Genomic DNA, 13476 nt, shown 5'->3' on the forward strand with positions numbered 1-13476 from the left:
GCTTTTTATAATGTAATCTAGATTAAATTCTTTGTTGAAGAAAATTTTCATTTGAAGTTTAAGCACTGTCTAGTTCAGCTGTATTTTTCCTGTTTGCAGTATTGCTTTGGAAAATACATGTTCCCAGCTGGTGATTGTAAATAACCTCCTTGCTATTCCTGAAAAGGCAGATGGAAATGGTTCATTTATAATGACAGCTCTCATGTGGGAATCTTGAAGGATAGCTCTTGTGAAATTTAGCAGTCTTCCACATGCAGCAATTTTTGGTACACTCTTTTATTTAAATTCCATTAGATAGAGGTTATCTGGTAAAATGCTTCAGTATTGAAAATTTCTGTTGGACTTAAGGCATTGGTATGAATAACATCATACATACAGGTAATGATAGTCCCTCCTAGGAGAGAGCAACTTTTCCTAAAAGAGAAAAATAGAGAGTTTAAATTGTTAAGATAGTTTTCAGAGTTAAAAACTGCAAAACCCAAATAGAAGCATAATCTGTGGCACTTCAAAGGATGAGAGAAAATTTAAGTCCTTTTCAGAAAAGGTGGCTTCTATTTGTAAAATACTTATGTGTGCTTTTATTCTTTACTTGCAGTATTTTTAAATTGGTTATGTTGAAATGAAACTCCCTACAGTGTGAATGGAGAGGTGTAATATTTGCTTGTTTAGCATAATAAATTGCATATTGATGTTTATTCACTGCTGGATGAAGCAAATTAAAATAATCCCCAATTTTCAAATCCCTTAATGTTTTAGTAAATGATTAACTGTCATTCTGTTACCTAGCAGTATACTTTGATCAATATTTTTAACATGAAGGAACAATACAGAAGACAAACTTATGAATATAAAGCACCGTTCACAATGTTCATTTCCCTGCTAGTGTTTTATTAATATATGTGTTTGTTTATATAGTTTAAAAATATAGGTCATTGATCTTTTATGTCCCTCACCACATTTTATCAGGATTATGTATAAAGAGAAAAAGAAAAAAACAAATCACTGTGATATTATCCTTTGGATAAAGCGAAAGTAGTGAGATGAGCTCTAGTTTTGGTAGGAGTGTGGAGAACCTTGGCCTTGGTGGGAGTTAGTGCATGGTGAGTAAGGACATATGTGAATATGTGCATCTGAAGTGAGGTAAAGAAATGAGAAATTTGTTATGCTTGCTGATAGTTGATTACAGTAAATGTGCATTAAATAGAAATACCAGGTATACATGTATCAGAAACTGATTTGTTCCTTTTATTACTGCTGGCCATTTATTAGGAGGGGAAGATGGTTCTAGTTTAATTAACCCAGTTGAGTGTAGCAGATGGGGCAGAGTGTCTTGCAGCGATAAGACAATTCAGAAATGGCACCAGATGTTGGAAGCCGTCCCTGGTGGTATTTGAGTGCAGCCCAGATGTTCCAGTCCCACCTGGCTAGTTTCTAAGCACTGCAGGCTAAGCAGCTGTGATGTAACCTATATAATGTTCGCATAACACTAAAAGCACCATAATTGAACTGCTGCTCTAAACTTCTAAGGTTGTGACTCTTACGAGGTGAAATCTTTAAGGACAAAGAAAAATAAGGAATAAATAATAAAGTTTTATTAGATCCTTTGGCTATTGCTGTTTCATTGATAACCAAATTGGACAGAAATGGAATATTAATATTTAGTGTAATATTGTTCAAATTATAGGTAAGAGTAAATATTATTATCCACATAGTGTTTACAAATAAAAATTTGTAGGAGAATGTGCTGTTGTGCGCACAGAAATTGATTTGCAGCCTTTGGATCTCACCTCTTTAAAAATGACAGTCTAGAAGTAGTAAAAAGCTGTTATTTTTTCATGTATTAAAAATGCAAGTATTTGCCTGTTCATGGAGTAGACAATAGAAAACGAATAGTTCACCAAAATCATTGCATTCATTTTTCTTCCTGTATAGCTATTAAAACTGATTTTTATGCAAATCAACCTCAAATATTTTTCCCTTTTTATTAAATTTGCCACATTTTCTTCATCTCTCTCTGGATCATTTTTGTTTGTTTTACTGTATACCATTTGTTTATTGTATACCATTTGAGAGAAAATTGGAAAAAAACAGGACATTTTGCCCCCCAAATACTTCAGTATATATCTTCTTAAAACAGGGACAGTTCTCCTTTATAATCACAATATAATTGTCATACTTGGGAAATTTAAATTTTAAACAGTATTGTCAAATATACGGGCCATTTTCAGATTTCCCTGATGTCTCAATTATGTCATTTCAGGATAGCACTTTTTAAAAATCCGGAATCCAGTCAAGGATCATGCATTTCATTTACTTGTTGTTTTTCTTTAGGCTCCTCTAATCTGTAGCAGTCGCAGTCTTCTTTGTCTTTTATGATGTTGACATCTTCTGAGGAGTCTTGAGAGTTGTTTTGCAAAATGTCCCTCAATTTGTAATTGGTCTGATTCATTCCTCATGATTACATTCAGGTTAAATATTTGGAATTCTTAACACGGTGATGACCTCCTTTTCAGTCCTTCAGCATAAAAAGGCCCATAAATGCTATTTTCTCTGATTATCAGTGTTATTAAATTTGATAAGTTGTTTAAGTTGATATCTATTCAGTTTCTCCATTGTAAAAGTAGCTTCATTTCTTCGTATTTACTAAGTAATCTGTGGGGTGATGTTTAGCGATTATGTGAGTGTCTTATTCCCTAGCAACATATTACCCAGGTTTTAGCATCCACCAAAGATTCTTATACAGAACATAATTGATAGATAAACCACAGGTCCACACTGTGTTTGGGCAATGTAAGTGAGGGATAACTTTAACCACAATGTAGTGTTAATTACTTATAAGATAAAGAACTGAAGAATGTAAGAGGTGGTAGCTTAAAAGGAACATGGGGGCAGGAAAACTTAGATCAACAAACTAGCTTCTACGATGGGTCTGGAGCCTCTAATATTAGGTAGTTTTAAAGTGTGGTGCTAAACTGGCTTTCTGAAATTGCTATTGGTTATTCTATGGTTTTAACAGTTTAACTTTTCTTCATGCTAAATTCTAGGAGGATCAACTGATTTATTTGGAGGATTTGCTGACTTTGGCTCAGCTGCTGCATCAGGCAATTTCCCTTCCCAAGGTATGATACAATTTGAGTGGCCAGAAGTCTAGGGACAATGAAAAGGTTATCAAGACCAAACAATTCCCTTCTCCACCAAATCAGCTTCTTTTTGGTGTCTTACTCCTTCTAGTATTTATAATTCCTAAATCCTAAAGAAATTACTCACAAAGGTATGTTATTGGGTCATTGTCTTAAATGTGTCAAATGAATTAATTTAGTTGCAGACTACTCAAGCAGGCACACCTAAATAAAATTGGCCTTATTCATAAACAACTCTTGTTTAGCTTTTTGGGGGGGGGGGGGCAGGGGGTGAGACAGCACGATGGAGAGTGTCATTAAGCATAAATAATCTCAGTTTAGCAAGAAGAATATTTCAGTCTATGTTCAGCTTATGTGATGCAATCCCAAGGATACAAGGATTAGGCAAACTATCTTCATAAAACCATTCTTTGTAATTTAGATATATTACGAGCATTTCTGTAAAAACAACTTCATTTTGACACATCCTTAAAGAGTGAGCAGCTGAACCTCAGGCAAAACTTTCCTCCATGTTAGATTAGAAATTTTAAATGCCCTTGATTTATTGTAGTGATCACTTTGCCATATATACAGATACCAAGTTTTGATATTGGAGACTTGAAACATATATTTAAACATCAAGGATTGAGGTGAGGCTCTTGTCTTTTTTCCCCTTTCTTTATGAATATTTTTACCTTACTGCCTCTGCCATATAGTTTGGTAGCTGTTTAACTTTGGGAAAGCTGCTGGGCCTCCCACTTTGTAAAATCAGAAATACCATCTGACAATGTTCTTTATAAGGTTAGAAGCACTAATGTCTATAAAGGTGTGTAAAGTAGAAACTAAGTTCATTATTAAGTGTTGTTAAGTTGTAAAGGTTGGCTATAATCAATTTATTTTTGTATAAAGTCTTGTCACTCTGAAGTTTGAGAAATAACATGAAAATTTAGTTATAAATTTTAAACATGAGGGAAAAAAGTAATTTAAGCTGAATTAGTCTTACTCATTTCAAGCAGAGTTGCTGCCTATAGATTCATTGAATTAAAATTTCTATTTAGTAATGTCTGATTTAGTTTTGTGAGGATTTAGAAACAAAGATACGTAGGCTTTAATCATCTGGGGTTATTTTGATAGCCTACTTGTGTAAATTCCCAGAAACCAGAATTGTGGAGTAATGAACTTCATTTTAAAAGTGTAGTTATGGGGGCAGCCCCGGTGGCGCAGCGTTTTAGCGCTGCCTGCAGCCCAGGGCGTGATCCTGGAGACCCAGGATCAAGTCCCACGTCAGGCTCTCTGCATGGAGCCTGCTTCTCCTTCTGCCTGTGTCTCTGCCTCTCTCTCTCTCTCTCTCTCTGCATCTCTATGAATAAATAAATAAAATCTTTAAAAAAAAAAAAGTATAGTTATGTCTTCTAAGGGTTAATACCTTACTTTAGGTAAATCAAGTGGAAGATAAACATTGCCCTAATTTTATAGACCGCTTGTGTGATTCTCAAAGTTTTATGTATATAAAGTTGCCTACTATGCAAATAATTTGAATATTATAATGTTGCTAAGTGATACATCTCTTCATCTGTATGCGTGTGATTAATATAACCTGATCACCATTACGCAAGGGGCTGAAACTGTTGCAACAATGATTAATCATTTCTGAACAATATATGCCCCACTAGAAATCTCTTCCTTCTATGATTAATCATCTCAGATAAAGTTTTCAGATGGGGCAACACATTTTGCCCCAGTTTCCATTCTTACTCTCTTTTATAGATCAAGGCATATAGGAGATCAGCATAAAGTTTATCTTTATCCAGCAAGTCTTTCTTAAATTAGTTTAAATTGTTTAATATATAGAACTAATACTGAAACTCTTAATTCAGTCTTTTTTGTAAAGATCAAAGACCTGTTTTAGTTAAACCCTGAGGTAATAAATATTAGCCCAGTTCTTGTATTAAATTGTTGGGAGAGCATAGGTTTTCTAAGTTATTTCTAAATTATTTTCTTTTGAAGGGGCTCACATTTTAATATGGTAACAGAGAAATATAATTTTACAGATTTAATGTTACTGTTCTCTTTAGATATTTAGCATAATGAGACACAGTATTGGAGTGGTTGGTTTCTTTTTAGGCTAGACAAAATATATTTCCAAGTTGTAAGTGAACTTGGGAGTACAGAGAGATGGTGTTAATTAACTTGGAAATATATACTATTCTCTTTCAGATGACAGTTTATGTGTAGCTCCTTCTTCACCTTTGCTTTTTCAACTTCCATTAATTCCTATTTATCTATTTGTCCCCTTCTTAAAGAAAGGTTTATTTACTTACAGTCATGTCATGCATAGCCTAGTTAAAAAATTTTTTCTTCGGTATCAATTGCCTTTATATTTATTATGTTCTAAATAGTATATGTGCAGAATTTTAGAAACTTACACTTTTTTGTGGCATACCTAAAGAGATTTTGACGCCATTGGTCCTCACAGGAGAGGAATTGTTTCCACAATTAATCCATAGTAACAATAATAAACCCTAAATGGCACTTATTCTATATTAATCTTCACAACTTAGATTTTTTTTAAAAGTGAGACACACAGAGAGGGCTATATATATAGCTTTCCCAGGATCATTCAGCTAGCAAGGTACAAAATCCATGCTCTTAAACACTATATAGTCCATTAATTAACCTATAATCAACTTTTTAGTTTATTGAATGCATTAAATCTTAAACTTGTTATAATTATCTTTTAATGTAGTGATGAGTTCCTCCTCCCCTTTTTTTAATATTAGCATTGAATTCGTCTCTTAAAAATATATTCCACTTTTTGTTTAAATAAATAAATTGAACAGTCCCATTTGAAGCAAGCACCGTACTAAGGTTATACCATGACTAGCTACAGCCCTTGTGCAGTCAATGAACGCATGGCCAAAAGGGTGAGAACTTTTTACAGAAATTTACTAATCCTATTCTTAATTTTACAGAGTTTTTTCTCCATGCTTTTTTATTTCTTTATAAATTTAATCTCATGAATTTGGAATTTTATTTACATGAGACCATATAAATCGTAGTTTGATTTCTCTTTGACCCTTTCCAAATAATGAATGGGTGAAATGAGTTGTATTCTCTGATTTTATGGAGTGTCTCCTTGCGTGAGGATTCTCGATCTCCCAACAAAAAGTTTAACCTGTTAAGCTTTCTTGCTTTTCAGGGTCTTAGGCTAACTCATATTTGTTTAGCTGGCAGCATATTTGATGGATCCACAATCTTAGGTTGAAGGAAAGTTTTTTTTTTTTTAATAATAAATGTATTTTTTATTGGTGTTCAATTTGCCAACATACAGAATAACACCCAGTGCTCATCCCGTCAAGTGCCCCCCCTTAGTGCCCGTCACCCATTCACCCCCACCCCCTGCCCTCCTCCCCTTCCACCACCCCTAGTTCGTTTCCCAGAGTTAGGGAGAAGAAATGTGAAGGAAAGTTTCGATTGTAATTTCTGTATATCACTTCAGACTTGCTAAGAAGTGGATTTTACTTTACATGTAGATTTTTTTCCTTTGCCACTTTGTTAACATTTGTGGAATATTCATGAGAAAAAATAATGTCCAGATGGAGATGGTACCTGCAGATGTTAATCTGGATGGACATAGATCAGCTCTAATTTGTTTCAGTTCGTAGATTGTTGGATTTGTTTTGCACATTTCAGAAAGTTTCTTAACCTTACTGGTCTTTCTTAGTTACAGCAACAAGTGGGAACGGAGATTTTGGTGACTGGAGTGCCTTCAACCAAGCCCCTTCAGGCCCTGTTGCCTCCAGTGGTGAGCTCTTTGGCAGTGCCTCACAGCCAGCTGTAGAACTTGTCAGTGGCTCACAACCGGCTTTAGGCCCACCTCCAGCTGCCTCAAATTCTTCAGACCTATTTGATCTTATGGGTTCATCCCAAGCAACCATGACATCTTCCCAGAGTATGAATTTCTCTATGATGAGCACTAATACTGTAGGCCTCGGATTGCCCATGTCAAGATCGCAGGTAAGTTGTCTGCCTCCCTTGGAAACTCCAATGCCAAATCTTTGCGATTCTGTAACTAACGTAATGGTAGATTAGCATGAGACAGAAAAATAAGCCATATGTAGATTATTTTTGCACCTTGCATTTACCTTACTTAAACTCTTTCCCATGGTGTAGTCATTTGGGTCTTGAGAGCAAGGACTTCTCACCCATCTTGTAGTCCATGCAAAGCCAAGCATGATGCTTTGGACAGAGGCGGCACTTGCTAAGAATTTATTGAATTCATAAATAATTTGGTACTTAGCAGTTTTTTTAAAACCTGTCTTTAAGAAGGAATAGAGATACTGCTTCCGTGGCCTATATTTATTTAGTAAAATCTCTGATCCTTAAAGAAGTGTCACTTACTGGTTGCAAGCAATCATTAACAATATAGAAAATCATTCTCTAAAATGACAAATGCTTTTCTTCCCAATTTGGGGCTGCTCTATGTTATGTAATTTTTATATAGGCTGTTCTTTCAACTCTCATTTTCATAAAGGAAAACAGCTAAATGGGAATTTTTAAATTCACCTTTTTTACAGTGAAATCTAAATTACCTAATACTAATTTTGAATTCAGATAGCACAGGCTTAGAATATATGTGTCTGAGTTGTACCAGGGACTTGCTGTTTTTGATTCAAGCAATTTAGAATATTTTTTATGATGCTAATTACTCATTTTAATGTGTAGATTCTCCTCTTTTGGGTGTTAGGATGGAGGAAGAGAAGAAAGAAGCAGAAAAGTGACTGTTCCGTATAATAGAAGTTGGACCTAACATTAAGAAAAAGGGCATGAAAGGCACACAAGTACCATTAAATGGAGCTGTGCCCCACCAAACAAGCCCAAGCCAATTTATTCTTTTGAGTTTCTTTCATATGGTCTAAACATAAAGTCAGTCTATGTATTTGCAGTCGTAATTGCAGTATGTTGTAATTCTTTACAGTGGTACATTTTAAGTTATTTTTCCGATTTCTATTCCTTTCCCCTTTTCTGTCCTTTTCATGGTTATCCTTAGTAACTATGAGGCATCCCTGCTTCTTTCTCCTGAATTTCTCCTTTCTCCTGAATTGCTCCACATATATCAAGTTCCACTAATATTTCTCATTTTAGGCAATAGAAGTCTACATGGAGCAGGAAATGTCAGGATTTGTGCAATATAATTTGTGGCTTTGATAGTTTTGCTTTTTATAACATGAGAAATCATACCTTGATTCCATTTTGTAATAATAAGTCCCACTTGTATATTTCCTTAAAGCTATACTAACCTGAAGTTGTTAGTTGCCCTGGGATGGTGGCTTCTAGGCTTTGGGTGATGGGGGGGTAATTGTTCATGTAAATATATTGGTTTTTTAACCCCAAATATGATTTGGGATCAGAGGAACCTTTTGGGGAAGGTAGTGATTCAGCTTCAGTTTAAATAACTTAGCCTAGAACATTTTTGGTTCTTTTTGATTTCAGGAGTTTGTTACTAAGTCTAGTGTGTATCTGGAATTATTGTGGTTAAATTGCCATTTGATAACCTTTGTAGATCAAATGCTTAATTTTTAGAGCATTTTTCTATTTTCCAGCCTTTGCAAAATGTTAGCACAGTGCTGCAGAAGCCTAATCCTCTCTATAATCAGAATACAGATATGGTCCAGAAGCCAGTCAGCAAAACCCTGCCGTCTACTTGGTCTGACCCCAGTGTAAACATCAGCCTAGACAACTTATTACCTGGTATGCAGCCTTCCAAGCCCCAACAGCCATCGCTCAATACCATGATTCAACAGCAGAGTAAGTTACCCCAAGACATCCTGCTTCTTTGTATTTTTGTCATCTTTACCCTGATGCCAGGACTAGTTTAAGCCTTGAAATAAGAATACATGACAGACTGTACTAAAGAGGGCAACTATGTGATTGCTTATGATTTTTTTCCCATAATTAAAAATATTTGTTGTATGGGCAGCCCCCGTGGCACAGCGGTGTAGCGCCGCCTGCAGCCCAGGGCCTGATCCTGGAGACCTGGGATCGAGTCCCACATTGGGCTCCCTGCATGGAGCCTGCTTCTCCCTCTGCCTGTGTCTCTGCCTCTCTCACTCTGTCTCTCTCATGAATAAATAAAATAAAATCTTTAAAAATATATATATTTGTTGTAGAAAATGTTTATATATAGGTAAATATGACCAGGAAAGAAAGATCATCTTAACTCCATAATCCAAGGATAATCACCATTAATTCATATTTCTTTCTGTCTTTTCTAACCATATTTTTATTTTATTTTATTTTTTTTAATTTTTTTTTAATTTTTATTTATTTATGATAGTCACAGAGAGAGAGAGAGAGAGAGGGAGGGGCAGAGACATAGGCAGAGGGAGAAGCAGGCTCCATGCACCGGGAGCCTGATGTGGGATTCGATCCCGGGTCTCCAGGATCGCGCCCTGGGCCAAAGGCAGGCGCCAAACCGCTGCGCCACCCAGGGATCCCCTCTAACCATATTTTTAATACTTGAAATCACTCTGTTTATATTTTGTTTCTTGTAGTTGTCATTCTGCATTAAATTACCATATTTACTATATTTAATATTCTTAGGGAAAAATGATTTTTAGGCATTTATAGTTATCCATTGTATCAGTGTACAACCTCTTTATTGTTGGTTATTTTCGTTGTTTCCAGGTTTTTGCTATTATAAATAACTCCAGTATTTTATATAAATCTTTATACTTATGATTTTTTCCTTAATGTAATGTTATAAAAATAGAGCGAGTCAAAGGGTATAAAGTTGTTCAAGGCTTTTGATACACAATAGTTCCTGACAACTTCTTAGGTTGGATTCAACAATAAATTTTGTTGGAATGATTTTAAAGTGCTTCGTGTTTTCCCCCAGCCCACTTTTAACTGTTTCTGCATCTTTGGGAAACCAAAGTTAACAGCCCCAGAGTATTTTTCTAGAGCAAATAGTGCAAGTTAACTGACTTATCTTCTAAAATCACTATAAAGGAATTTTATTAGGGCTTGCAAGTGTTAATAGTCAGGAAGATTGTATTCTTCTGCTCGATGAATCTTACATGAAGTTCTTTTGTCTCTTTTCTTCTGGTAGATATGCAACAGCCTATGAATGTGATGACCCAAAGTTTTGGAGCTGTGAACCTCAGTTCTCCATCAAACATAATTCCTGTCCGGCCCCAAACTAACCCTTTGATGGGGAGCCCCATGCCTATGAGCATGCCCAGTGTGATGACTGGCTCCATGGGAATGGCCCCTCTTGGAAATACTCCAATGATGAACCAGAGCATGATGGGCATGAACATGAACATAGGGATGTCAACTGCTGGGATGGGCCTCACAGGCACAATGGGAATGGGCATGCCCAACTTAGCCATGGCTTCTGGAACTGTACAACCCAAGCAAGATGCCTTTGCAAATTTTGCCAACTTTAGCAAATGAGAGATTGTAAAGGAGCAGATTGAATGAAGGATTTTTAGCGGTAAAGATAGGTGATGTTGGGATGGAAAATGCTAATGAACTCCCCTTTCTTTTATCAATTAATTAAAATAAACCTACATAAAGAACCAAAAAGGCTGTTTTATAAAAGTGAAATATCTAGTATTTCCGATGGCCAGGCAAGGGCACTTCAGATGAGGCAGTCAAAATCATTTTTCCCAGTGAGAACAGGCCACAAGTGGGGTAATGAGACCTTGAAAGCCTTTATAAATTGAAGAGCCCATTTTAACATCATGATTTGTGGGAAGACTGAAATAGGGCTGAATAAATGTGTTTGAATCTCTAATTTTATACTTTTCTTTTCCTGAGGAACTTGATTTTTCTGTCCCTGAATCGCCTTGTCATAATTGGGTCTGTTCCTTTTACTACCACTCTCGAGTCCATAAATGAAATCATTAAAGTTGGATGATCAGTTTTTTATAAAAATATATATTTTTGTCCAAAAAAGGCATACATATGTGATTATGGCTAAATCAAAGGTAACTGGAATGTATATACTTTTGCTAATGTTCCAGCAACACTGCTATTACTATTATACTATCCAAATTTTTATTGTAATGGAACCTCTTCAAGCGATTGGTGATAGCTATGGGATTTTTCCCATATCTTCTGCTATAATTATCCTTTGCAGAGCTAGGAAAAATATTTTTTTTTTCAGGACTGCTCTATGGTTTCCTTTAAAAGAAAGAAAAAAAAAACCCTCCAGTATTTTTGTTTTTAGCAGTCATTATTTACAATTTGCAATGGTTAGCTTGGCAAGGCTTCCTTCTGTTTATCCCTGTAGTCACCATTTATCAGTCAGGAACAGTTAAAAGAGGAAAATATTTATTTTTATTTTTTTGGTGTCTTTTCAAAAAATTGAAAAGTAAAAATTCGTTAAAACCTTAAGTTAAATATAAATGTTAGAACTCAACAATGTTGGCTTTTAGATTTTATACAGTATTTGTTTTGTTTTGGTTTTGAGTGTATATAATATGGCGTTAGCAATATGGTTCCAATAGAGAGGAGTTAAATATATATTATTAAAGGAGACCTGTAGCAGTCAAAGATTTTATTGATTTAATGGCAAATAAAGGAAATTAATTAAAATGTTTTCATTTTTCCTGCTGTAATTCTGCATTAAGCTCACATGAAAATCATGATTCTAGAGTTTGGAATGCAAAATTAATTGTTTCACCCTCAAGCTGGGAATATTTTTAAAAATAAATACTATAATATAGGTATCAAATTATTACCTCCCCCCTTTGTGTTGAAATTTTTTTTATTAAATTGATAAAACTTTGTTTCCATTGTATTCATAATGTTCTGTTATACATAACATTAAAATGTTCATTAAAATCAATGTTGAACTGCTTTTTCTTTCATTTTGTTAGACATTTGAGACCATTTGGGGGAAAAATAATTATAATTTGGGCAAAGTAATTTTTATAAATAATTTAAAATTATTTAATGACTTCTCTATTCTTTCGTCTCAGACTCTACTGTTAGGAATTAAAAATGAAGCAGCAAAGATATCCTGACCTGCTCCATTCTTGCTAATGTTCCATCTACAACATTTCTAATTAGGCAGAAATTCATGTACTTCAGCTAAGTGGTAATGAAAAGTGATTCATTTGCTGAATAAGAGATGAGAGAGAGTGTAATTAGCTGACTGTGGTTTTTAATCTTTCAACAATTCAGTGTGTTTAAATTAGTTTCAAAGAATAGGAGCTTTCAAGTGTTGTTACTTCAGAGCAATCAAGCCAGGCTCTGGTGGCAGCATAGAGAATAATATCTTCACTAATACTTAAAACCCGTAATCTTAAGTGAATTTTTTCATTAAACTGAGAGGTATAGCATCACATTTTCAAATACATATGATTCTTGGAGGAAAAAAATACTTTGTTTCTAAACTTTTATGATTAAAAATTCTTTTTTAATTCTTTTCTAATAAAATTAAGATTTATCTTAAAGCATTATCTGTACTATGCCGCATCCTTCCTATATTACATCTCTGAAGACAGAAGGGAGCCAGCCTCATCTCCTGTATTATGGCACCTCAACATACAATTTGCTGTCTTACCAGGATTTTGTTTCAGAGCCCATGAAAGTAAAAAATTGCCTCATTAAGGGATCCATACCATGTAATGATTTGTTTCTGAAAGGGTTATTACCAAGTGATACTTCAAAGAAAAGTCTGAATACCCAAATTGGAGTTGGCAGGAAAGTACTCTTTAAATAGTCATCTGGGCTCCCTTCTGCCCAACCCAAATCCCTTCACCTTTTCAATCGGCTTCTGCCTAATTTTTTTTTTTTTTTTTTTTGCTGGGGGAGAGGCAAGTAGTTACTGTTCTCAAAATCTTCAGCTGGGTCTCCACTCCAACTCCAGATTTCACTTTTTTCCCTTTTGCAAAAAAATTTTTTTAACCACTCTAATAAAATCTAAAGGAATCATAAATGTTCTTGTATGTGACTTTGGGTCTTCTTTTTGTTTATAAGAAGTGGCCTGAATGATACCTATAATGCTTTGGGTTTGAGGTAGTAAGTTGCGACCTGTAGTTATTTTGTTTGAAGGGGAGAAGTAATGTTTTTTTCTCACTTATGAAACACATTGGTAGAATAAAGCTGGCTGTCCTCAGCACAGAGCACACCCAGTAAATTTCTGAGGTAAACTGGCTTTGTGTGTCAACTCTTGTGTTTCGACAGCATTGCACTGTGGAAAGAGCATGGACTTGGAAGCAGGTCTATGCCCGTTTCAAGCATGCATATCTGTGTGACACCTTGATCAGTTTACCTGATTTCTCTGAGCACTAATACATTTTTTCTAAAATGAACTTAAAATCTGGAAGTGTTGGATAAGTAA

At 35.0% G+C, this 13476-nt stretch overlaps 1 protein-coding gene across 3 annotated transcripts in view; it reads left to right on the plus strand.

Annotated features, from left to right (window-relative positions):
* The window catches only part of CLINT1 (clathrin interactor 1), a 59455-nt gene extending 47479 nt beyond the window's left edge, over positions 1–11976 (plus strand). For 2 of the 3 annotated variants that reach the window (XM_072824335.1, XM_072824337.1), the window contains 4 exons: positions 3045–3119; positions 6844–7136; positions 8723–8927; positions 10231–11976. In XM_072824335.1, the coding sequence (XP_072680436.1) occupies positions 3045–3119; positions 6844–7136; positions 8723–8927; positions 10231–10577 (920 nt within the window). In that variant the 3' untranslated portion in view covers positions 10578–11976. The remainder of the gene's footprint in view (positions 1–3044; positions 3120–6843; positions 7137–8722; positions 8928–10230) is intronic. The other variant, XM_072824336.1, reaches the window with a different exon arrangement.
* Positions 11977–13476: the final 1500 nt, after the last annotated feature.

The sequence above is a fragment of the Canis lupus genome, chromosome 4, assembly GCF_048164855.1.
Source record: "Canis lupus baileyi chromosome 4, mCanLup2.hap1, whole genome shotgun sequence".
Classification (NCBI taxonomy): Eukaryota; Metazoa; Chordata; class Mammalia; order Carnivora; family Canidae; genus Canis; species Canis lupus.